This window comes from Phaeodactylum tricornutum, chromosome 12 (assembly GCF_000150955.2).
Source record: "Phaeodactylum tricornutum CCAP 1055/1 chromosome 12, whole genome shotgun sequence".
NCBI lineage: Eukaryota > Bacillariophyta > Bacillariophyceae > Surirellales > Neidiaceae > Phaeodactylum > Phaeodactylum tricornutum.
Window position 1 is genome coordinate 106059 of NC_011680.1, and position 22754 is coordinate 128812.

The 22754-nt window shown below is 46.3% G+C and overlaps 12 protein-coding genes across 12 annotated transcripts; 5 read left to right on the top strand and 7 right to left on the bottom strand.

The window, feature by feature from the left end:
* Window position 1: 1 nt before the first annotated feature.
* On the bottom strand, window positions 2-1422 carry PHATRDRAFT_37072 (predicted protein; the record flags this gene model as incomplete). Its single annotated transcript, XM_002181264.1, has 3 exons — window positions 2-80; window positions 210-1189; window positions 1336-1422. The coding sequence occupies 3 exons, from the start codon at window positions 1420-1422 to the stop codon at window positions 2-4; spliced, it is 1146 nt and encodes a 381-aa protein (XP_002181300.1).
* Window positions 1423-1834: 412 nt separating this feature from the next.
* On the bottom strand, window positions 1835-2230 carry PHATRDRAFT_13633 (predicted protein; the record flags this gene model as incomplete). Its single annotated transcript, XM_002181265.1, has 1 exon — window positions 1835-2230. A coding segment is annotated over one exon (396 nt), but the record flags the coding sequence as incomplete, so codon positions are not given.
* Window positions 2231-2553: 323 nt separating this feature from the next.
* IscU (iron-sulphur assembly protein isc) lies at window positions 2554-3480 on the top strand. Its single transcript, XM_002181100.1, has 2 exons — window positions 2554-2733; window positions 2939-3480. The coding sequence occupies exons 1-2, from the start codon at window positions 2566-2568 to the stop codon at window positions 3251-3253; spliced, it is 483 nt and encodes a 160-aa protein (XP_002181136.1). The 5' UTR covers window positions 2554-2565; the 3' UTR covers window positions 3254-3480.
* A 377-nt stretch (window positions 3481-3857) lies between these two features.
* On the bottom strand, window positions 3858-4652 carry Pt-MAD2 (mitotic checkpoint protein with homology with MAD2; the record flags this gene model as incomplete). The annotated part of the gene is made up of 2 exons (XM_002181266.1): window positions 4477-4652; window positions 3858-4396 (listed from the first exon to the last, which is right to left on the bottom strand). Exons 1-2 carry the CDS (start codon window positions 4583-4585, stop codon window positions 3858-3860), a joined length of 648 nt encoding a protein of 215 aa, XP_002181302.1. The 5' UTR covers window positions 4586-4652.
* A 516-nt stretch (window positions 4653-5168) lies between these two features.
* Window positions 5169-8102, bottom strand: PHATRDRAFT_46990 (predicted protein). Its single transcript, XM_002181267.1, has 3 exons — window positions 7673-8102; window positions 7398-7603; window positions 5169-7304 (listed from the first exon to the last, which is right to left on the bottom strand). The coding sequence occupies exons 1-3, from the start codon at window positions 8011-8013 to the stop codon at window positions 6439-6441; spliced, it is 1413 nt and encodes a 470-aa protein (XP_002181303.1). The 5' UTR covers window positions 8014-8102; the 3' UTR covers window positions 5169-6438.
* A 360-nt stretch (window positions 8103-8462) lies between these two features.
* Window positions 8463-9131, top strand: PHATRDRAFT_37077 (predicted protein; the record flags this gene model as incomplete). Its single annotated transcript, XM_002181101.1, has 1 exon — window positions 8463-9131. One exon carries the CDS (start codon window positions 8463-8465, stop codon window positions 9129-9131), a length of 669 nt encoding a protein of 222 aa, XP_002181137.1.
* A 1061-nt stretch (window positions 9132-10192) lies between these two features.
* Window positions 10193-10778, top strand: PHATRDRAFT_37078 (predicted protein; the record flags this gene model as incomplete). The annotated part of the gene is made up of 2 exons (XM_002181102.1): window positions 10193-10725; window positions 10751-10778. 2 exons carry the CDS (start codon window positions 10193-10195, stop codon window positions 10776-10778), a joined length of 561 nt encoding a protein of 186 aa, XP_002181138.1.
* A 60-nt stretch (window positions 10779-10838) lies between these two features.
* On the bottom strand, window positions 10839-11573 carry PHATRDRAFT_46991 (predicted protein). Its single transcript, XM_002181268.1, has one exon. It carries the CDS (start codon window positions 11495-11497, stop codon window positions 11030-11032), a length of 468 nt encoding a protein of 155 aa, XP_002181304.1. The 5' UTR covers window positions 11498-11573; the 3' UTR covers window positions 10839-11029.
* Window positions 11574-11991: 418 nt separating this feature from the next.
* Window positions 11992-12954, top strand: PHATRDRAFT_13566 (predicted protein; the record flags this gene model as incomplete). Its single annotated transcript, XM_002181103.1, has 1 exon — window positions 11992-12954. One exon carries the CDS (start codon window positions 11992-11994, stop codon window positions 12952-12954), a length of 963 nt encoding a protein of 320 aa, XP_002181139.1.
* Window positions 12955-14151: 1197 nt separating this feature from the next.
* PHATRDRAFT_13664 (predicted protein) lies at window positions 14152-15789 on the top strand (the record flags this gene model as incomplete). The annotated part of the gene is made up of 1 exon (XM_002181104.1): window positions 14152-15789. A coding segment is annotated over one exon (1638 nt), but the record flags the coding sequence as incomplete, so codon positions are not given.
* A 102-nt stretch (window positions 15790-15891) lies between these two features.
* Window positions 15892-18578, bottom strand: PHATRDRAFT_46993 (predicted protein). The gene has a single exon (XM_002181269.1). It carries the CDS (start codon window positions 18544-18546, stop codon window positions 15913-15915), a length of 2634 nt encoding a protein of 877 aa, XP_002181305.1. The 5' UTR covers window positions 18547-18578; the 3' UTR covers window positions 15892-15912.
* A 1827-nt stretch (window positions 18579-20405) lies between these two features.
* Window positions 20406-22715, bottom strand: PHATRDRAFT_46994 (predicted protein; the record flags this gene model as incomplete). The annotated part of the gene is made up of 2 exons (XM_002181270.1): window positions 21323-22715; window positions 20406-21280 (listed from the first exon to the last, which is right to left on the bottom strand). The coding sequence occupies exons 1-2, from the start codon at window positions 22638-22640 to the stop codon at window positions 20406-20408; spliced, it is 2193 nt and encodes a 730-aa protein (XP_002181306.1). The 5' UTR covers window positions 22641-22715.
* Between the last annotated feature and the right edge of the window lie 39 nt (window positions 22716-22754).

The window sequence follows — 22754 nt, forward strand, 5'->3', positions numbered from 1 at the left end:
ATTATGGACTGGGAGGTTCTTCGTTTGATAGATTGTCTTCAATCGCCGGGAACCGATTATTGCCACATGCGGCGCTACACCTGCAGCGTTCAGTGCAGTCCGACTTTGTGGCAAAGCAGTCGCAGTACTTTTGAAGACATCTGCTCATATATGGCAAGATTTGAGAGTTGTACAGGCTACAGCATTTAGGTGTATCCCTTCTGACTTACCGATTCTTTTTGCAAGCACATCCTTCACCAGTCTTTTTCTTTGGACGGGATTCAAAGGCGTCAATGCGCCGTAACAAGATTTCAGAAACAGCTTCCTGTCGCTTGCCCCCGGTCTCGTTGAATTCCCTCAAATTGTAGCAATCGATGCATTTGCAAATGTCTGGATCGCAAAATGATCCCTTCTGAAAACAGGTGCAATACAGCTTCAGACAGTGCGTGTTCTTGCACTTGCAAGGCTTTACTGTTTTGGGAACCTGCTCAAACAATCGTCGACTACGGATTGCGATTCCCGTGTTCTCGGTAGCAGCATGGGCAATCGCGTCGGCACATGTAAATGGCCTCTGTCGCTTCTCTTTCTGGATATCTGTAGACAAGATCGAATCTCGTTTGCTCAAGAGTCTGCTATTTGACGTGGGCCGACTAGCGCTATGATTCTCGGAGATCTCGACGAAGGTTTGAAATTCTTGGTGAGAAAGAGAGGGTGTTAAATCTAACAAAGAAGCAGCTGTAATTGACTGTATTTGATGTTCTAGGTGGAAGTCATCAGCGCTGCGCGCATAGTCAGCGCACTGGAGAAGTGTGCTGTCGATTCCAAGACTCGACGCGGACATTGATTCTGAAACGGGCAACAGAATAGCTAATGTGCTCGAGGAGTCGTTTCCTCTATCACTTGTGGAGAAGCACCCATGTATTGGCGTCGAGAACATGGATTGGCCAATCAAAGGATGACCCGTGCTTGTCATGGATGCGTTGGTTGGGGAGCCAAAGCCAAGAGAGTGGAGAGAAGCGTTTGCTCGCAAAACGGAGGGCAAAGGAAGTTCACTGCCAAACCCCGATGGAAAATTGCTCGTTTGCAGAAGAGGAGTCGGCATTGGAGCACCAGGAAAGCTTGAGTAGGAGGAAATATTCTGTCCGGGTTGAACCGGGGCTCTATTTATAGCCTCACATCCATTTCCAAGATGACGCAAGAGCTTTGATCTCTAACAAAAAATAGCATCAATGAGTATTCGGCAAGAGACCATGTTTCGCTCCTCCAGTATACTTTACTGCGAGTTCGAGTTTCGTCGCACCTTACTGACAACTGAACCATGTGTACATTCTGGATTCAGATTTAACCGCTTCTTACCTTTTCTTCGTCGTTGTCTCTACTGTCTACCGATCCATGCTTCACCAGCACACTTGCGTACGGCGGAAGTCCTTTCGTTGGGCCCATGGTCGCCTTCATCCTTTTCAAGACAAATACAACCGACCATCCCTATTTCATCGAGAAAGGAAAAAATGAAACCCGGAAAGGTATCTAAGTTTTGGCGCGGATCTGTCACAATCATTAAAAATTTAGGAGCAGTGCTATGATACACTCTCTATCGTGATATACAGCGACAACTAGTCTTACCAATCGTACCGATATAGTCTATCGGCACAAGGAAACAGGCACAACCCTGACGATCTGGAGTGTTCTATGCGTTTTGATGCTACCCTGTAAATATAGTATACAGATCGCATTGTACCGTTGTTTGCCGCATTTGACGAATGAGGGAAAACTACTCCGAGCCATCAACGAACTAGAGTTCAGATCGGATGTTCATCAGGTCGGACACTGGGTGTCGGGAACTCTCGGGACCTTCCCTAGTGACGACGCAAAGAGTCACTCCGATGACAACAAATGCCGCTCCGACGATAGTTTGAAAGGGTTTATGTATTTGCTCGCCGATAGAATAGCTCGTCACGATCGAGAACACCAACGCCAGGGCATTGCAGATTGGAACCGCAAGCGAAATATCTGAATTTGCCAAAGTGAAATAGTACAGCAAGCTTCCAGCCTGATTGAGCACGTAAGGAATCCAAACGTGAAAGTTACGGAACTTTGTCAGTGATGCAACAGCTGACGAAGGCTCCGATGACGACGGAATCAGCGATTCGTCACGACTAGACTCTGAATACCCCTTCCGAAGCAGTGGATTCGTGCAGCCCCAGAGAATGCTCACCGCTAAAAGCGATACGACTTCAAATACTGAAAGCATTCGAAAAGGTTACTTGATACATCCAGTACGTGTTTCCATTTGGACAACTTCTTGCGTGCTGCTAGACACTGTGACCAGCAGCCTTTGTCAACATCATTTTATGGGGGAAATTTTCACAGATGGATCACGTTTATGGAATCTGGAACTACGATCAAGTATGCTTGATTTCGTCGATAGAAATCCCTGTAGAATTCTACACAGAATTTCTACCAAAGAATCCTTCTGTCGACATGATGTCGTCAGCACACGACCGAAACAGTATTAGACACGCACTCGCGATGACATGGAGCGCTTCATAAACCACACCGAGCTGTCAATTTTCTTACACGATCAATATGTTATCTTTTGCGACCAGAACAGCTTCCCGTTCTCTTGCTGCCCACAGCGTTGCGAATCCATTGACGGCCTTGAGTCGAAGAGGATACCACGAGAATATTGTTGAACACTATGAGAATCCGCGAAATGTTGGTTCATTAGACAAGAACGATGAGTCCGTTGGCACGGTACGTAACTGAGCACGCTCTTTCGAACTTTTTTGGTATTGCTGCGCTCTGTGCAGTGTCTACTGATGTGTTACACAGTAAAGTGCCAATAGCTGAGATAGAAAGTGAGATGATAATTTGCATATGTGGAATCGATTTATTTTTTTCACCTGCAGAGCACACACAACTGACCACTTTCGTTGCTTTTTTCCCGTTATTTTTGAAGGGTCTCGTCGGTGCACCTGCCTGTGGGGATGTGATGAAACTTCAGATCAAGGTGGACGAAAACGGAATGATCACGGAATCGAAGTTTAAGACCTTTGGATGCGGTTCTGCGATCGCTAGCTCCTCAGTCGCCACGGAGTGGGTGAAAGGAAAGACGGTTGATGATATTCTTGCGATTCAGAATGCTGATATCGCTGCTCACCTTAAGCTTCCTCCTGTAAAGCTTCATTGTAGTATGCTAGCCGAGGATGCTATCAAGGCCGCTGTTGCCGACTGGAAAGTAAAACAGTCGTCAAAGAAGCAAGAGGCTGCTTGAGGAAAACGATATCCCGGAATGGTTCGACCACTTCATTTTCTACATTGATCTACACAATGCTTCGATTCTACTGCTGTATCGAATGATTCGACGATATCTTGACAGTGAGTGAAAGGCCGATTTGTATGGTAGGATAAGCGTTTTGTTGCATCCACGATTCTTGCAGTTCATATCATTATGTAGTCCCCAATTGAAATAGTAATTGTAAGCTCATGAAGTTCAAACAATCCTTGCATTTACTATAAATTGACTATATTTCTTGGTAGCACAATCACACAATGCTTCGACCCTACTGCTGTGTCGAAAGATTCTTACGTATCATGAAAGTTAGTCAAATGTCAATTTGTATGATGGTAAGCATTTCGTTGCCTCCACGCTTTTCGCAGTTCATATCTGAATGTAGTCTCAAACTCGAATAGAACTTGTAAGCTCATGAAGTTCAAACAACGCTTACATTGAATTGATTACAGCTCTTGGTGGCACAAGGCTTGTGTTTGCTGTTGGACAAGCTACAACTTTTCAGCACAGCAATATACAAAAAATGAGGGACGATCCGACCTGCTAGATGGAGCTCAGACCCAAATGAGTCACCTTTGCTTATATTTTAAAGTTCCCATTCATCTGCCTCTTTGTAGGCAACCATGGATTCAATTTTATGAACGGATGTCGAGAAACTGCGCAACTTAACTTCAGCAGAGTTAAGAATGTAGCATGGATCCGAATCCGCCCATTGCTCGTCTGCTTCGACGTCCTTGTCCGTGTAGACGAGCAAATCAAAAGTGCAAGGCTCCTGGAGAAGGGGTAAAAATGTCACGCTGGCCGTGACCTGACGAATAATGGCTTGAATTTCGTTGTGAATTTCCTTGGCCGTTTTGTTGCCAACCTTCTTTCCACCGCCCTTGTTTGGCTGGTCATTTTCGTTATCCTGCTCAACTGTCACATTGAACTGCCAGCGTTCTAGCGTCTCCAAGCTATCGACTCCTTGGACAACCACCACAAGACGCTGTACGTGCCCGGCAAGAAGCCATTGAGTCACGTGTGTCTGGACGGTGCTCAAGTATCGTAACAGGCCTTCATCCGTTGTGGTCAAAACCGTCAAACCATGTTTGGACTCTCGCTTAAAGGTCTCTGGCATGTAAATTCCTGTAGAGAGTGAAACAAGGCTGAGGATGATCTATGATACATACCATGCCGAGCTAGCAGCCAATTATTCGGGTACCAACCTCGTTGATACAGAATCGAATTAATCGCAGTAAAGAAAAAATCAGATACTATTTCGACGCTTCCCTTTAGGGTGATCTCAGTCTTGTTGGCCGTAGCCGTACTAGTCATGATACGCAATGGGAAGGATCAATAATCTCGGTATTCTTCGCTTTTTTGCGCTGATAAACGAAGCATTCGTTTGTGTTTGTTCATGGTCGATTTCAAGCGATGTTTGCCGTTGTCGTCCTTAAAGTTGGCGCGCGCGGGCACGTTTATATAGGAATGTGGAGTTTAGTATTCATTGTTGGAGGAATTTGAATTTTCCATTTTTGTGACGTCTGCATTTGGGTGCCCGCGGCTTCGAAGTCCTGGAGACTGCACTCTTCATAACAACACGACGCGCACGTTTACCGTTTCCGTAACGTTGACCATGACGTTCGCTGCTCGTAGCTTGTCTACCATCCCTCGCCGGATCGTTGCCTCTCGACAAGGGTTTTCTACATTGTTGAATCTCGAGGACGAATTTCCGGGGTAAGTTGCCCTTCAGTGAAACATTTCGCCGACGTCGGCACCTGCACTTCGGAGAAAGTAACCGCCATTGGAGATCTTTTCAACGGACGACGGGCGGACAGCTAGTATACCTGCGATTATTTTCACTCACCAATTTCCACTTTCTTTTCTCCTGATGCATTAGTCTTCCCAGTGTTTCTCCTCAGGCTGCCAAAGCAACGACCGGATCCGTCAGTACCCTTCCCAATGGTCTCACTATAGTTTCGGAAGATGCGAGCTCGACCTCGACTGTGACTATGACCTACCCAAATGCCGGGTCTGCCTCCGAGATGATGAACGAACAGGGCGCTGCTTTTCTCAACAAGTGCCTGGCTTTCAAGTCCGGATCGGACAAATCTAGCCTTCTGATCAACAGAATGATCGAGAACGAAGGAGGAATGCCGTTTGTTACGGCAAACCGGAGCAGTGCTACTCTCGGCTACACCGTCGCCCCAGAGAAGGCTGTCGGTTTGGTCGATCTGTTGGCAACGGATTGTAGTTTTGAAAAGTGGGACATACGCGATGCTCGTGCATTGGCTGATACTGAGAGCGAAGTGGCAAGTACTAGTGCTCAGATCGTCCTGACGGAAAATCTGTTCGCGGCTTCCTACGGTCCCCAATCCTCCGCAGGGCGACCGTTCTACTCTACGCTTGCTTCGCTAGACACCATCACTCAATTCCGCGATCGCGCATACGGTTTGAACGGCGCTGTCTTGGCTGCTACGGGAATTCAAGACCATTCAGCCTTCTGCACCGAAGTCGCAGAATTATTGTCTGGTGCCCACGAAGGTTCAGCTGTGGAGAAGCCAGCCATGGCATATTTGGGTGGCGAAAGTCGTGTTGCGGCTCCCTCTTCAGGATACGCCCACGTGGCTCTTGCTTTTCAGGGCCCCACCTCTTCTGTTATCGGTGATGTTATCAAACAGCTCTTTTGCTTGGCTGGTATCGAATCAGGTGTCTCCGGGTTTACGGCGACCGGCATGGTAGGAGTCTACGCTGGTAGCACCAACCCGTCCGGATTAATCGATGCTATGACTAGAGTTGTCACGTTGACTGTATCTCCCGATGTTATCAAACGTGCCAAAAAATTAGCTAAGGCCGAAGCCTTGTTTGCTTTGGATGGTGGTTCGAAAGCGCTTGCAGAGTTCATGACAGCGTCTGTAATTGAATCCGGTAGCTTCTCAAACGCCTTGGATGTTGCTCTAGCCTATGATTCTGTCACAGAAGCTCAAGTGAAGGATGCACTTATAGCTGTGCTGAAGAGTAACCCTACTTTGGCTGCAGTTGGAGACATTACAACGGTCCCCTACCACGCAACTGTCGCAGCCCGTTTCACTTAATCGATTGCAAGTAATACTTTACACCATTACTGTAGCTGTAAACTCCGACTGCATTTGTTTGCTTACTCAACAAGTTTTTCCTCAAGAAAAGACTTAAGGAATGGGTTCTCCAATCTCGCCTTCGCCATACCAGTCTCTTCCAACGTTTTCGTTTGAGAATAAAGGTAGGCGATTGCGCATATGAACCACATCGATTTCCCACATTACTTCTTTCGACAACGGTTCTTTGATAGTAAAATATTTCAGGCTTTCCTCAAGCTGCTTCATGCTAGTGTGACCAACCAGGGTGGTGGTAATTAAGGAGCGTTGACGGCACCATCGTAGCGAGAGCTCCGTCAAAGGCATCTTGTATTTCTCAGCAATTCTAGCATATTCTTGGATAGCCTCCAGCGCTGCTTCGCTTCGGTAACGATACAGCGTACTTCCCCATCCTCGTGTGTCCATCCGACCTCGCGGGTTCTGTAAGTTTTTCTTTGCCCTCTCTGGATTATCTAGGTCGTCAAGCGCCGCTGGTATGTCCATATACTTTCCAGTCAGCATTCCCCCAGCTAAGGAATTATACGACATGAAGCCTACGTTTTCATTAAAAGGCGAAGCCGCTTCGGCAACTCCGTTCTCTTCGCTTTTGCGATCGAGGATGCTGAAGTCGCCTTGAATAGAACAAGGCGGGGTTGTACCTAAGGATCGAGCTGTGCTAGTGCATGCCGTCAAACCATACGCGTTGTCGTTGCAAAGTCCCCAACCACGTATTTTCCCTTCTTGAATTAGGCCTTCCATACTCATACATAACTCTTCAAACGATGTGGGGCCTCCCCTCCCTCGCCAGTACAAATTTGAATCGTTTTCAATGTTGTACGCCAGGGATTGACCCCAATTAGATTGCGGCGAGTAACGCTGCGGCCAATGCAGTTGGTACACATCTATGTAATCAGTTCCAAGACGTTTAAGACTTCCCTCGCCTATTATTGTCATGAGTCATCACGAGTGTACGATGAGGTTGAGTGGATTTTGGAAAGGAGACCGCAAAGAAGTACCCACATACAATTACTTACAGTCGAGTTTTATATTTCTTGGGGTAATATTGCGCCCCCCGGTTATCTTCGTAGCAATCACAACACTCTCGCGATCAACTCTTCGCTCTTTCATCCATTTACCAATCACGCGTTCGGTATCTCCATCTGAAGAGGTCTTGCCATCTGATGGAATTGGGTATTGTTCAGCAGTATCCAAAAGATTTACACCATTCTTCAAGATAGCTCTATAGCGACAACAACGAAAGTTGTAAAAACATGTGCGAATAAAAGAATGAAATAGTGCTCTAACTTACTTGTCCATAAATTCAAAAACTTCTTTTTCGTCGGGTGCATTGTAATCCGTAGACACCCAGCGCTGAGTTCCAAGTCCAAGCTCCGACACTAAAATGTCCGAACCTCCCAACCGACGCTGCTTCATTCCATTCACAACTTTTGTGACTTCGTTAGTTGTCCCTAAGTTACCGGAAAGCTTCGCCTTTGCGGGCTCGTCGCTTCCGCCAAACATACCACCAAAGAACGAAGATGCAACCAGTACATTCCGCCGATTAGTTGGCATTTGCATTGTGGTCGTTGCAGGAAATGCTTCGCATTCCGCCGCTGCCACCAGAAGAAGAGCCGCTATTGCAACTTTCATCTTGGCCGTTTTCAGACACAAGATCTAGTCCGGAAAGTATTGACAGAGACGTAGATTTATTTGTTCAACGAAGCGATTGACTTGATACGTGGTACTAATCTGTGAATCACCTACTGATGCATACATTGAGAAGACGAAATGCTGTTGATAGTGACCATAAAGTTCATTATTCCTCTGGAAATCCAATTATGTGAGATGTAAGTCTGACGACAGAGATTATAATTCGGATACGACATATATTTCATATCCGCTAAACTTCATGAGACAAAGGCCAGACCCCAAACGGGAAGACGGCGCAGAGCGCGACACGCAGCCTTCGAACGCAACAAACTTGATTCTCAACCGAGAACAATACCGCACGTTCTAACTTCCTCTTGTTACCCCAATCAAATACTGTCGTCCTTTTCTCATTCACTTCAGTTTACAATCGACTATTCCTTTCAGAAGCAATGGCGACTGACATCTGCACACGGCGGCTAACCAAAGAGCTTCGGGCCTTACAAAAAGACCCTATTCGAGACCCGAAAATAACGGTTGCTCCGAACGAGTCGAACCTACTGGAAATGCACTATGTTATCGAAGGTAGTAAGGATACGGAATACGAAGGTGGCGTATACCACGGAAAATTAATTTTCCCCAGAGAGTATCCACTCAAGCCACCGGGAGTAATGATGATAACTCCGTCGGGACGCTTTCAACCGGGACGGCGCTTGTGTCTGTCCATGTCTGACTTTCATCCGGAGTCGTGGAATCCGATGTGGTCTGTTTCCACCATCCTCACAGGCCTCTATTCATTCATGATTGAAACAAAGCCTACTTTAGGATCGATTGAAACAACGGCGCGAAAAAAGCGACAAATGGCTGCCGCAAGTCTGGAGTACAATGTGAAGCACAATCCACACTTTGTTAAACTTTTCCCAGAATACGTCAATCGGTACGAGCAAGAACGTGCTAGTCTCTCTTCACAACCTACTTCCGAGAGCTCCGCAACCAGTAGCTATAGCGTGTCCACTGCGATCCGACCCGTAGATGGGCTAGTACTTCCGCAAGGCGTTATTGCAACTATTGCCGGGGTCGTGGCCTTGCTTTCCATCCTCATGGCTGTGCGCTTTTTTTGAATAATCTGCTAGATCATCTATTTTTTAAATACTACATCTAAAGCCAGTCAATTCGCATCCTACAATCGGTCAGAAGGATCGAGGAGCCATTATGGTGAACAAGAAGCGATGCTATTAGCCCATAGGTCTTTGTACTTGGCTAGATCCGCTGATTGTCTAGGCTGAGTTGCAGAGTGACTGTCTCTTTGATTCCCATCCAGTTTGAATGATTTGAAGGGATGAAAAGAATATTTACAACATTGTAGGTTCTTCTGCCCTGTGAGGACCTTGTCAACATAACGTTAAGAATTTGAATCACTAGTGGTAGTTCGCATCATGGGACAAGGCGTAAACAATGGAAAACGGTAAGGGTACAACTTGCTTTTTCATCCGAAAAACTTGAACAAAATGATCAAAGAGGAAACAAACTGGAAAAAGGTGTACTCGTAAATTTAATTTGACCAACTTACTTTTACTTTACTTGGTATATTTGACACTGAGTGGCACAAAACTTAGATACTAACATAGAAACGTAAGATCGGTCAATATGATTAATGTCAAAGTCAAGCATTTTAGGTCCATATAATCGGTACTGATCAACTCCGTTTTATTGTTCAAACGAGTTGGTAGAAAATGAGCAATTGGTTTTCCATTAGGCATCAAGCTAGCTAGAGTGACTACTGTTGTTGCTCTAGCTCTGGCCTGACCGTGAGACATATTACATAGGTAGCTTTTCCTGGCGGACGGACAGACTGCGTAGTCAATTAGAAGTGCCAGTTCCACGTTATTTCATATTCCAATAGCAGTCTCTCAACCACATCAATGAAGAACACACCATACCCCTTGGAAACCAATTTTTCTGTCAGCGGGAGGTTAAGGCTGGGAAGGCTAGTCCTTATACACCTAACCGAGTCATGCAACTTTGTAGACTGATAGGACATGTGGCGAGAGCCGGTGTTTCCCATATGGCCATGGCGTGCACACCGTGTGTAGAATTCAAGGTGTCACGTTTACATCACTTTTGCCTCCTGCTTCTGCTACTATGTTTCACTTTTGCGAGCTCACAAGAAGTGGTTAATGAAATGTCCAACGGTATAGAAGTCGACGACTACCTAAATTCTCTCTCCACCGAAGCGCTGCAAAAAATTTGTCTGGACCGCGGATTTGGACTTGAAAACGAAGGGAAGGACTTTGATCGGGATGATTATTTGGAAGCTGCACGACGTTGCGTCAACCTTGAAAACGAAATGAACGCGATACTGGCCGAAAATCCCGAGCTGGCAGCTGAGCTAGAGGCAGAAATAGAAAGGATGAAGCGTGCTAAAGACCAATTAGAAATCGAACGCGAGCAAATATTGGCAGAGAAAACGCTACTGGAACAGCAGTTGAAAGAAGCTGGTGTTGATATGGAGGCTGCCAAGACAGAGGCAACAACGTTTGGGCAGAAAACAGCGGGCTTGTCCACGAGTTCGGTAGATCCTCAAAGTTTCGAAGAAGTCTTCAAGGAATCCATCATTCTTTTGTATGATCGTGTCAAGCAAGATCTCATCTTCATTCGAAAGCTACTCCGACTAATTTTGGAGCCTTTGCAAGATGGCATTAAGTTGGTGTGGAGGTACACGAGGCCGACATTGAAACAGCTATGGAAGCAGTGTGTTGGAAAGGTGAAGCAAATACATAATCAATTGGCAGAAAAGGATAAACCAAAAGATTCAAAGCAAGACCAAGGAATCGAAAATTGAGCTACTATTTTTATGCCACAAAACAAGCCAATTGGTGCGTGTGATTACGTCCCAAAGCGTTGGCTTGAAATGGGAATATCATAAAATCTTAGACTAACAGTAAAACAAAGCCATGCCATTGCAGAGTCACCAGCACGGTAGAAATCCACTTTCGATTTCCACTACTTCACCGAACGTTTAGTATTTGAACTTTCCAGTTGATTCCATCTTCATCTTTTCATCCGGATTCCATAGCCCCTTAACAGCGCCTTTGATACCACCAGGGCTGCTGGTGGCAATTCGTGCAAGCCCGACGAATGTGATGATTGCCATGCCAGCATTGACAATCCGAGCCGGTCCCTGGAGGGCGCGCGACACCTTAGGAACATAGTCCGTCGCAACGTAGTTAAGACCGATCCAACTGTGGGCAGAAATATTTCCCGCAAGAAAGACGCCAAAGGCCTTATTGAAAAGGCCTTCCGTCATAGAATCAGGAACAAGAAAGTATATGGGCGTCAAAAATGCTAACGACGTTGTCATGGCGTGGTGTGTACGCGTCGCCAACGGACCAGCGTCAGCTTCCATGGGACCGGGTGATTTTGTGGAAAGCTTGCGTGCGGCGGATCGCACAGCAAGCATGCCCCGGCACTTCATGGCATGAAGCATTTTTATACAAACAAACGATTTTAAAGGACAGCTATTGCTTTAATAAACACAGCGACAACAACAATTTCAAGACCCTTCGCTTTGTTTTGAAGAACGAGTTCGCCGGAACCTTTTTTGTTTGCTTTCGCCTTTCCTTCTGTCCGAGACCCTTTGCTAGTATCATATCATCTGCGCGACAATTTTCTGTGTCGCACGATTTATACGAAGAGGCTAACAGACGAAATTCTTAACCTTCAGCACAAGAATCGATATTTTGATTCATATTCAAATATCTATCAGGTCAGATTGAAAAGCTGAGGAGTCTATGGACCTTTGAACGTTGATACTGCTTCAGTCAGCCATTGCCATGGCCACCAACCCATGGCATTCACTATCAAGGTCCATCCGAGTACTAGCAGCAGCGACAACCAAGATCAAGGACGTCATTGTGACCACACCATAGTGTTCAATCGTCCCTTTTCCAACGGAAGTAACGTTTGGTTCACTAAAGTAGGATGCCATATCAGCGTTTCCCTCGCGTTGAAATCCTTTCTATACAACCTCAAGAAATCAAATTTATCTTGTCGGAAAGCGACACGAGCGTTGCCAATACACTCCGTCGAATTATGATCGCCGAAGTCCCGACGCTTGCAATTGATTTGGTAGAATTTCACGAAAATTCCACCGTCTTGAACGATGAGTACATTGCCCATCGTATGGGTCTGATACCTGTCCGCTATCAGCCTGCGGAAAGCCTAAAGGGCAGCGACTGTTCGGACGCCTTTTTGCCTCACCGTGAATGCGTATGCTATGAACACTGCATGAGATGCTCAGTCGAATTTGAGTTGGATATCACGTACAAAGTGACGGGGGAAGAAGACGTCTTGGCACCACTGACGGTCACTAGTAAAGATCTCGTGTCCAATAACGAACTCGTTCAGCCGGCTCATTTTTTGTCACAAGACGAGCAAGACGAAGCCCAGGACGAAGGCGTCGCGATCGTCAAATTGGGACCAGGGCAGCGCTTGAAATTAAAAGCAATCGCCCGTATGGGAATATCTAAAGAGCATGCCAAGTGGTGTCCGGTTGCGGTGGCAACATACCGCTTCTGGCCCGAGATTCACATTAATGACGAGCAAATGGCAACACTCACTCTTGAACAAAAGCAAGAGCTTGTGGACACATGTCCGGATCGTATTTTGGAGCTTGATGAAGTGACTGGGGACATTCGAGCTGTAGACAATGCCTGGGATATTTGCACATACACGGAAGATCTTAAGTTTGCGCAGGCAGCTATGAAGAAAAGGCCAGAAGATGACGATTTTGTAACGGTGACCCAGTCGAAGGATAGGTTTATCTTCAATGTAGAGACAACTGGCGCTATGGACGCTGACGAAATTCTTTTATCGGCAATTCGAGTACTGCGGAACCGATTGAACTACTTAGCCCAAGAACTCGAGAATTTAAAAGACATGTAAACGCCTGGAACTGTGTCCTCCTTCTAGTAAATAAGTTTATAGTTAGGCCAAGTATTGCTTCTATTTCGTGAGAACAAGAATTCGCCAAGAGCTCTAGGCACAACTAAAGTAAATCAAGAGGAATTTTTGTTCTGCGCCACTTTCTTTCATCGAAAAAGCGAAAAAAAGGGATTTGAAGAATTTGCTCACAGATCAATCATCATGTTAGAATTGTTTTGTGTAGCACAAAAGACACTTCGGCATGTCACCAGATGACGCAGACGGTGCGTGTGTCATCCGTCGCTACTTTCCTTTGTCTGTGCAACTATGGAAGCCACTCGTTGGTTCAAGTAACATGTAAAGGATAACTACTCTAAGAAATACTGCGGGAGCTCTTTTCCCACTTCTGGTTGGGAATCACCGATTGGAAAAGAGCATCTCGTAGGGCACTAACAGGCCAACGATTGTTCTAGGTATAACATACTTTTATAAATCACACCCAATCACGCTTTACCCAGTAAAAACTAACCCAATGGGGATACAGAGCACTACGCAAGATATTGAGATTACAGTGTTGCCGAGATCGTCTGCTATCCTCCGGCCAAAGTAGCTGCCAAGACAAAGAGGCGGAAGCATTGGCCAGCGAAGAGCAGTGAAACGAAACCACACAGAACGGAATCGACCCGGGAGACTCGATATCAACAGTAAGCTAACAGAAATAAATCATTGTCACTGTCATTACTTTCCGCTACGACTTTTAATGTAGATTGATTAGCCGTCAGGCCTTGATAGTTCCGAATCGGAGGACGTTGTCATAGCAGATATATTTACCCAATAAAATATAGACGTTGTCTTTCTGGAGCAGCGGCAAGACGACCCGACAGCGATCCACCCAAATCGAACCCGCAGGGGAGGATCCAAATAGACGAAGCTCTCGATACCACGTAATGTAACAAAATCGTTTTGCCAATATCTCACATTATGAGTGAAGCAACAGCTACTACCATGACCACTTCCGATGCCGTGACGGAAATCCAATCTACTGATATCGATACAAAGTCGCAGACTATTCAGTATGACATGTTTTCGCTACCTGTCAAAAAGGAATTCGTCTCTGAAACGCGACCGGCGAGTCTCCCGCCTCTGCCGATTTTGGACGGCGATTCCATGACAACCGACGTTCGAGATGACCGAGATCGCCCGTCGGAATCGCGCAGAGACAAAAAATTCAAGAAGAAACGCCCTCGCGACGCCCGCATTGACTCGGCGGCAAAGGTTTGCCTCGCGATTATTCGTGGCGAATCGTGTCCCTACGGGGACGGTTGCCGCTTTTCACACGACATGAAAGAGTTCATGGCGAGCCGTCCCGAAGATATAAACAATAAGATCTTGGGCAGCGTCTGTCCATACATTGAGCTTTATGGGTATTGTGTCTATGGCGCCATGTGCCGCCTTGGAGCGTCGCACATTAACATGTCTACTGGCGAAAACATTCGAAAGGACATTGATGGTCCGAAGCCCAAGCCAATCTTAAATACTCTACCGAAGGAAGTGCAAATTCAGCTACGCAAAAAGTCTTACCCGTTCAAGCACCAGCGCTACAACGAACGGGGTGGAAAGAATTCCAGGGAGACCACAGCTCCAAAAGACACCGAGAAAGTGACGGATGATGCGCTGGAGCCACCATCAAATACATCCGCTGAAGAAGGGAGAGCTAGTTCGTCGATTGATATGTCCCCCCTTCCGGATCGTACGCGTAAGCTTATCGATTTTTCCAAGAAAGTATATGTTGCTCCACTTACGACTGTCGGAAATCTGCCTTTTCGGCGAATAATGAAAAAATTCGGCGCTGATATTACCTGCGGCGAGATGGCCGTTGCAACCAATCTACTCTCGGGTCAAAGCTCCGAGTGGGCGTTGCTTAAGAGGCATCCGGAGGAGGACATTTTCGGTGTGCAGATTGCTGCTGGCTATCCGGACGTGTTTGCGAGAACCTGTGAGTTGATTGAAAACGAAATGAACGTCGACTTTGTGGATTTGAATCTAGGCTGCCCATTGGATATTGTTTGCAACAAAGGATCTGGCGCTGCACTCATGATGCGGGACAAACGCCTTAGATCGTCGGTTGAAGGTATTTTGGAAACTCTCACATGTCCTATTTCTATTAAGATGCGGACTGGTTGGGAGATGACCAAGCCGTTTGCTCACAACCTTGTACAGAAAATTCAAAGCTGGGGACTCGATGGCATCAGTGCTGTCATGATACACGGAAGGTCCCGCCTTCAACGCTATGCTAAGGAAGCAGACTGGGACTACATCAGTATGGTAGCCAAGAGTCAGGATATGTCGCTAACTACAATTCCGGTGATTGGGAACGGCGATATATTTTCGTACCAAGACTTTGAAGAGAAGATCGCTCGCGAAGGGGTCAACTCCTGCGCGATGCTTGCCAGAGGTGCTCTCATTAAGCCTTGGTTGCCAACCGAGATTAAAGAGCGTCGGCATTGGGACATATCTGCGTCTGAAAGGCTTGACATTCTAAAAGATTTCGCTCGATTCGGCATGGAGCACTGGGGAACTGACCAGCAGGGAATCAACAACTGTCGCCGGTTTCTTCTGGAATGGCTCTCCTTCCTCCATCGTTACTGCCCGGTTGGTTTATTAGAAGTGTTGCCGCAGCATATGAATCAACGACCACCCGCCTACATTTGCGGTCGCAGCGACTTGGAGACTCTGTTGTTGTCGCCGGATAGCTCCGATTGGATCAAAATATCTGAGATGCTCCTCGGTCCCGTTCCCGACGGTTTTCGTTTCGAACCAAAGCACAAGGCGAAGGGTTTCAAATCGGAAGGATAAAGTTCGGCGTTCAATCGAATTGCGGTAAAGATTTCCTTTTTGTCAGTATGCCTGCCGACATGGGAAGCGGTCTACAATAAAAAGACGTTTGCATAGTTGTTTGCGGTCATATTTAAATTTTCATTACAAAAGAAGTCGCTCAATCTGGTAGGGCGCGAGCTGTTTGAAGTTTATGTTTTCGTGCACAGTTGCTGATAACCTGGAGCTTTTCTGCTGCCTAGCTGGTGCAGTTTGAATAATTGTAGGCTGAAGGTGAATAATTGTCTCCGTTCTCGAAGTCTCAGCATCGACAACTTTCTTTACTTTCTCCACGAGGCTCACCTCAGAAGCGGACAGCGGCGATCGTAAGGAATCGGTTAAGCATGCTAGGAATTTGAAGATCCGCATATGCATGCTCGACGCCTGCTTGGTAATCGGGATTTTCATGGAAGACTGGAGACGCAGCAGCAGCATGACTGCAACCGCGACCTCTTCCCGATTTAAACTTGCTTTCAGGGCATGAAAAAGCAAGGACTCGTTGTAGGCAGAGTATCCGATAATTTGTTTCATAAGTAGCATGCTTCCATATGAAATCAATTGAGTTGCAATACTTTCATTCAGAGGGTCTTCCATGAAGCGCTCTAAAAGCGAAGATACGTTTCTGTTGAGCATGCTACCTTTTAAAGATCGGATTTTTTTTGCAAAATCTATGGCATTCAACTTCGATATGGTGAATTGTAGGATGACTGCAATCTGTCTCTCTGAGACATCCACGCAATACTCAAGAAAATCGAAACTAAATTCAACTGGAGTGTATATTCTTTCATTGCACGAGTCCAAAGCATCCAAAATCTTTACAAATGTTGTAAAATTGAACGTCCTCGCCGACAACTTCCCTGTCTTTATTACAGTCTCAAGAAGAATACTACCTTCCCTGAACAACCTTGACTGCTTGGGATTTGTTGAGTGAAGGAATATGTGGATTAGCATTGGTACGATGTGATCAACAAAGGGCCTTGGAATCATGGACGGCTCCCGGACCCTACGCGAGTAGTTTCCGTTCTTGCCGTTGAAAGTTTGCAGTACGTTCCCGTTCAGACCGATTTTATGGGTTCCATTTTTCTGCGTCGGAGTCTTCTCAACGATCGCATCTTGAGGGTTCTCAGCATTGCCAACTCCCTCGCTCGTTTTGAAACAAGTCTTCTCGTGGAACGAACAGAGACATTTTTCAAAAGCTTCGAGAAGAGATGCGTTTGCCATACTATCTTTGAGCACTTGGTCGAAGCACTCATTCAACCAAAAAATGCCCGTAGCAAAAGCATCATTGAATGAATCAGACTTCAAATCTAAGCTCACGCCTGAGAGGGGCTTCTCGAAAAGCGACGGCCCAGACAACTTGGGAGCCTTATTCGTGCGTAGAGCTAATGCTAGTGACGTAGAGAGGGCAAATTGCGTGGATACAGTCTCTGAGTCCAAGGAAGTAGATGCAACCCACAGTTTTCCTTCTTTTGTAAACAGAATTGCGAGTTTCGGGCAAATTGGATCTCCGACGAGTAAATAATCAGCAGCATCTGCTACGCTGCGCACGGAGATCGAACCAATCTCAGCTCCGCGAACTATATCGATGAGCTGGATGTCATCGTGGGACCCCACCGCTAACACCGATGCACCTAAAAGCGCTGCTTGTTGGGCAGAGTCGGGTAGCTGCATAGGAACGGTGGCAATATCTCCCGATTGCAACGAAATCGAAACAAAGAACTGATGTTTGCCCGTTCCGTTGTCGTCGCCGAATGTGGAGTACAGCAGAACCGCAGATTGGCTCCCTTTATCAACACCAAGAAGCTTAGGATACGCTATCAACGCAGAAGATTCACCTATCATCGGTATCGTAGCGCTCTGGATATTTACCCTGGAGGCGTTTGCAATACCGTTCGACAAACCAGAGAAGTGATGTCGAACCATGATGAAGCTATTTTGTTTTGAAAAAAATTGAAAAAAGAATACTTCATCACCGGACGAAGGAGTCTCTGCCTTTCTCTTGCTACCTGACTCTTCCTGGTTAACATGCGTTTTCTCTAAAATCGCAAAAGATCCGACGTAAAGGGCGTTGACTGGCAGCTCGGCTTGGGTAAAACATTTGAGCGATAAATTCTCGTCATCTGATGTAGCGATAAAGACGCGTTCTGACGCAAGAGTACCGCAAACGAAGCATGCTTGTGTGGTGTGTATCGAAGACATGCATAGAGCTGGTTCGTCCAATTTGACGCTCGTGCATTCCTCTGGGCCATGACATGTATTCCAACTTATCAATCGAGTATTTCCGTTCTGCAGACCGTAAAACCGACTGTTTGTCGCGTCGAGAACCACAGGTATATGACGAGCTGTAAATCCTTTCGACACCTTCTGCGGTGTTGTCGAAGAACTCAAGAATGCAGCGGCCTTGTCAGCACGCGTACCATATTCCATCACCTTGCTTTCTCGGATTCCAGCGTTCGAACCGTTTTCGCTTTGAAATTCTCCAAAGACAAGAACGCGGTGTTCGGAAGTCAACACCAAAGATGGCATTACATCCTCGACGAAAATGTCATGGCCATTTCGGACTGTCTTTGACCGTTTTCGCGGCGTAGTCGCGGTAGTCACAAACCGAGCCGAAACAAGCAGGTCACTGTCAGCTTCGACCGGATCGGGTTGTTGCTTTGTTTGTGGTTTCCTTCTCCGTTTGCCATGATCTCGATACAGAGACGTCTCCGTAACCTCCCAGGGAGCAACCACTCTCATGATAGCCTGTTAAAGTAGAGCCTGACGATTAATAACCCTCCCTTTGGTACCATCGAAAGTCTGTGGAAGGAGTTCACGGAATCGTTTTCCTATCAGTGTATTCTCCCACTCACGGATGTTTTTGGTGGTCCTGGACGAGGGAATTGGTAATTCACAGACAGCTGGGAATGGGACAAACAGTTGGATGACTGACGGACGCTTTAAAAGTACAATCACCTAATAATTTACAACGTGCCTCTCGGTGTTTTTGGAAGAGGAAATTCCCTATCCGGGCGACGCCTAGCCCGCAATTCCCCTATCCAGGCCAAATCCGAGTTTTTCTAATGTAAGTAATATTTTTTGAGCGCGAAGTTCCTCTTAAGTAACACAACCTTCAAAGTCCTTTGCTAACTGTTGACCAAACCAAGTCCAGTTTCTTTCATTCTCAACATCACATATAGCATATGCAAGTAGAACTAGCTCATTGTTTCCGTCGTGACTAACTGCCAGCAACACAATGTGTTTGAAAACAGGTGACGTTGTGAAGGTGCCATCACTTGTAATAACATGTATTGATCCCACATTCCAAGCATGTTTTGTAAACGAAAATGAGGCATAGCATCGTTGAAACTGCGGACTTTCAGAAAGCCATGCACTATCATGCGTCTCACAGTCAAGTATAAAGGTACCGTCTGGATCAGCGTTTTCGAGGTGTATAAAGTAGGAACTCAGCAAGAAATATTGCCCAATATGTACTTCGACACCATCTTGCCGCTTTGCTGTAACAACATTGTAGGCCTGACTTGCTTTCAGTTGTATTCCACCAGCCTTTCGTGCTATGTCTCGGACTTGCTGTGTGGCACCCGTGCGCTGTTTTTTGTTTGGAATATGTGCAGCAAGAGCGGGAGAAACGCTTTCTAGAAGCGAACATTTGTATTGCCGCTTCCTTGCGCATTCACTGTCAGAGCAGGTATGTCCACTATGAAAGGAGTTGATTATCCATTCACCTGTGAAGCATCCATCCTGGCTCTTCATGGGCGTCGCATATATGTGGCAATGGCACACTGACTCGGCACCTCTCCACTTTGTTGCAGGTGCCGAAAAGCAGTTGGCCCTAAAGCACTTTCTGGCTTTGTTTTCTAAAACCCGGTATTTCTTATCAAGTGCATGGTTGTGACAAAACCATGCAGCATGAAAAGCATTGAATGATGGGAAGATCTCTTTAATTGCTAGCTTCATAGTTTAATGGTCGAGGCCATGCAAGGGTACGTAGACCTCTTTCTTGTGGAAACGATGAGCTGCGCCGAAGAAGCCACTCAAGCGATAGAAGCGATTGGCTCTGGAGCTCCTGGGACACCAACTATGATTTCGTATACATTGTCGCCGAGCGGAGAGTTCCGAAATGGTGAATCTCCTACGGATGGTCTGAAACGTACAATAGACTATTGTCATGAGCGAAAGGTAAAGGTATGCCTGTCTTGTGTATTATGCATCCTCTCGTGAACCAATCTCACCATCCTATCCATCTTAGTCGTGAGCATTTTATTTAATTGTGCAGAACCGGAAGCGATTACTTTTGCGCTCCAGAAAGTCAAAGACCAACCGAAATTACAAGAGCAGATGCATAAACACGGGATCGTATTAGGTGCATACGCCAATCGGCTCACTCGAGTAGATTCGAATTGAAGTATGTCGGTATCCGGCGTGCCACAGCCATTTCGAAGCGATCTACAACCGATACAATACGGCGAAGAGTTTGTTTTTCGATGGGTGCGAGATTTCAACATCCAAATTGTAGGAGGATGCTGCGGTATATCACCCGCTCATATCGCGGAGCTACATAGGCAACTTAAAAAAGGTATCCGGTAGAAATTTTAAGGTTAAAGCTTCAGTGAACTTGACTTGGGGTGCAAGCGCACATTTTTCTTCCCTGACCCATCAGTCTTACGATCATTAATAGACTGCTCAGCTTCTTCCTGCATGCGCTTAAAGAAAGTCCCACTACCGCCGTACTCGTTCATGTCAGTTTCGCCAGTTGTGACCTTGCCTCGTGCCCTTGCCTCAGATAGTTCTTCACGCATTTTCCTGCGTTCGTAAGGGTTATTAAGCCCAAGCCCGGGTTGAAGCCGAGAGATGAGTTTCTCGTCCGCTTGTTTCTCCTTTCTTGCTTTCCGCCTAGCCGTCTTTTTTAAGCTTCTGGCGCGCTTCCGATCCTTTTGGTCAAGCTCGGTTTCGTTTCGGAGAATGGCTTCCCTACCACGTTTCGCGCCGTACACCTCTTCGGCCGCGACACCACGAGCATTACTTACATGCAAAGGCAAAACTTCCTCCATCGCAATCGCTGGCTTAGTGACAGGTCGCACCTCAGCCTCCTCTGCAATAGGGCGTGGCGCGAAGTGATAGTTGGATAAAGCATCAAGCTTGCTACAAAGGTTTGCGAAGAGTGTCTTCATTTCACTTTTTGCTTTCTCTTCTTCTGATTCTTTTTCAGCAGCAGACACATCGTAGCCTATAGCCTTCTTGAGATATTCGCGCTCGTAAAGCTCACCTAGGCCCAGCTTGGACTTTTCTTGGCTAACTTCCGGTAACTCGCCTTTCTTTTGACCAAAGCCAATATCAGGCAGCTCTCGAGGCACCAAGTCATCCCAATCGTCAGCAATGATGCGATTTTTGATAATTTCCTCGAGATCCGCTGTGTGCTCTATTGTGATAACCGGTGCCAATTTGGCAGCGCGCTCAAATTCCGGCGTCGACTCTAACAATGAATTCACAGGACGAGATGTCGATGTAGACTCACCAGTCATTTGCCAAGGCTTTTCAGCTATCATTTCCCTTTCTAGTTCTTCTGTCTGACGACGAAGCCTCTCTTGTTGTTTCGTAAAAGTAGAACTTCCCGCTTTTAATCTCTGATCGATTTCGATTTTGCTTTCGCCATGTTCTTTGTACAATGATGATGTATCACCACGGCTAAATTCAATAACCGCATCGGACTCTTCTTCGTCATTATTCCAACCTGTCGTTTTGCTAGCTATAGCTTGATCAACACCATCTTCGTTCCATGCATCGTCGTCGCCGTCGTTGCCTTTGTCGTTTGCTTTATTTCTCACTCGAGAATTCCATTTCTTAAAATCCTTCTCCTTTGGCTTTCCAAAAACATCAACAGCTTTCACGTTCACGGGATCAGCATCTTCGCCATTTGTATCGTCGTCTCGAGGAGTATCGTAAAGTTTATAAAGTGCCCCAATCTCGTCATCTTCTCGATATTTCTTTCGATTTCCTTGAGATTCCTTTCCACGACGAAGCTCATCGTCGAGAACTTCCTCGGAGTTGTTGTCAAAATATCCGTCGCGCTGCTTCTGGTGGAACGATCGATTATCAGCTGTCTCTGATGAATCAGGTGGTATAGAACCAAAAGCTTCGTCGGGAAGATACTCTTCCTCTTCGTCGGCGAAAGCCTCCATATCATTTATGTCAAAGAACCCGTCATTGAGCTCGTCAGCTGCAGGGTCTTCGATCGAACTTGCATCAACAGATCTACGCTCGTCTTCTTCTCCGACCACTATGTTGTTTACACTGTTATCCGATGGATCCTCTTCGTCCACGTCGTCCATAGCACGCTCCATACGTTCCCAAACCCGTCGGGTTGCGTCATCAACATTCACGTTCAATGCTTCATGGTCTTGCCTTTCGATGTGATCCTCAACAGAAATTTCGCCGTCATTATCTCCACTCAAAACGTCATCAAGAAGTTTGATAGACGATCCTCCTTCCTCTGCGATCTTAGCGAGCTGTGCCACTGATCTCTTCAGCAGCTTCTGCAAAGCTTCATTTTGCAGTTCAACCTGACCCCAAAGAGTTTCGGCATCAACCGAGTCGTCTACGCTGCCCATGTAAAGCTCAGGTAGAGCGGAAAGCCCCGAACTTATGCTGTTATCTTTCATTATGGTGGGGTGCTTCTTTGCGAGATGTTCAGTGCGTTGGAAAAGAACCTTGCAGGTGCGACGGAGCATATCGGTCGCTTTGGGTTCATCTTTCCAAAGCAGGCTTGCAGCTGAAGATTCTGGACGAGACAAAAATTCCAGAAAATCTGATATTGAATCATCTCGCAGATTCATTGTATTAAAACTATCTGTAGGCCACAAGCGATGCACGCTATGGTCAGCTCGTGAAGTTGAACGCCTTACTATCAGATCACTTTTTGGAAAGGGGGATTGTCTTTATTTTTTTGT

Coding starts and splice junctions, on each gene's coding strand:
- IscU (XM_002181100.1), top strand. CDS start 2,566: ATGTTATCTTTTGCGACCAGAACAGCTTCCCGTTCTCTTGCTGCCCAC. Junction 2,734..2,938: donor ACGATGAGTCCGTTGGCACG/GTACGTAACTGA, acceptor TTATTTTTGAAG/GGTCTCGTCGGTGCACCTGC.
- PHATRDRAFT_46990 (XM_002181267.1), bottom strand. CDS start 8,013: ATGAAAGTTGCAATAGCGGCTCTTCTTCTGGTGGCAGCGGCGGAATGC. Junction 7,604..7,672: donor GTTTTTGAATTTATGGACAA/GTAAGTTAGAGC, acceptor TTGTCGCTATAG/AGCTATCTTGAAGAATGGTG. Junction 7,305..7,397: donor AAGAAATATAAAACTCGACT/GTAAGTAATTGT, acceptor TGACAATAATAG/GCGAGGGAAGTCTTAAACGT.
- PHATRDRAFT_46993 (XM_002181269.1), bottom strand. CDS start 18,546: ATGAGAGTGGTTGCTCCCTGGGAGGTTACGGAGACGTCTCTGTATCGA.
- PHATRDRAFT_46991 (XM_002181268.1), bottom strand. CDS start 11,497: ATGCTTCATGCCATGAAGTGCCGGGGCATGCTTGCTGTGCGATCCGCC.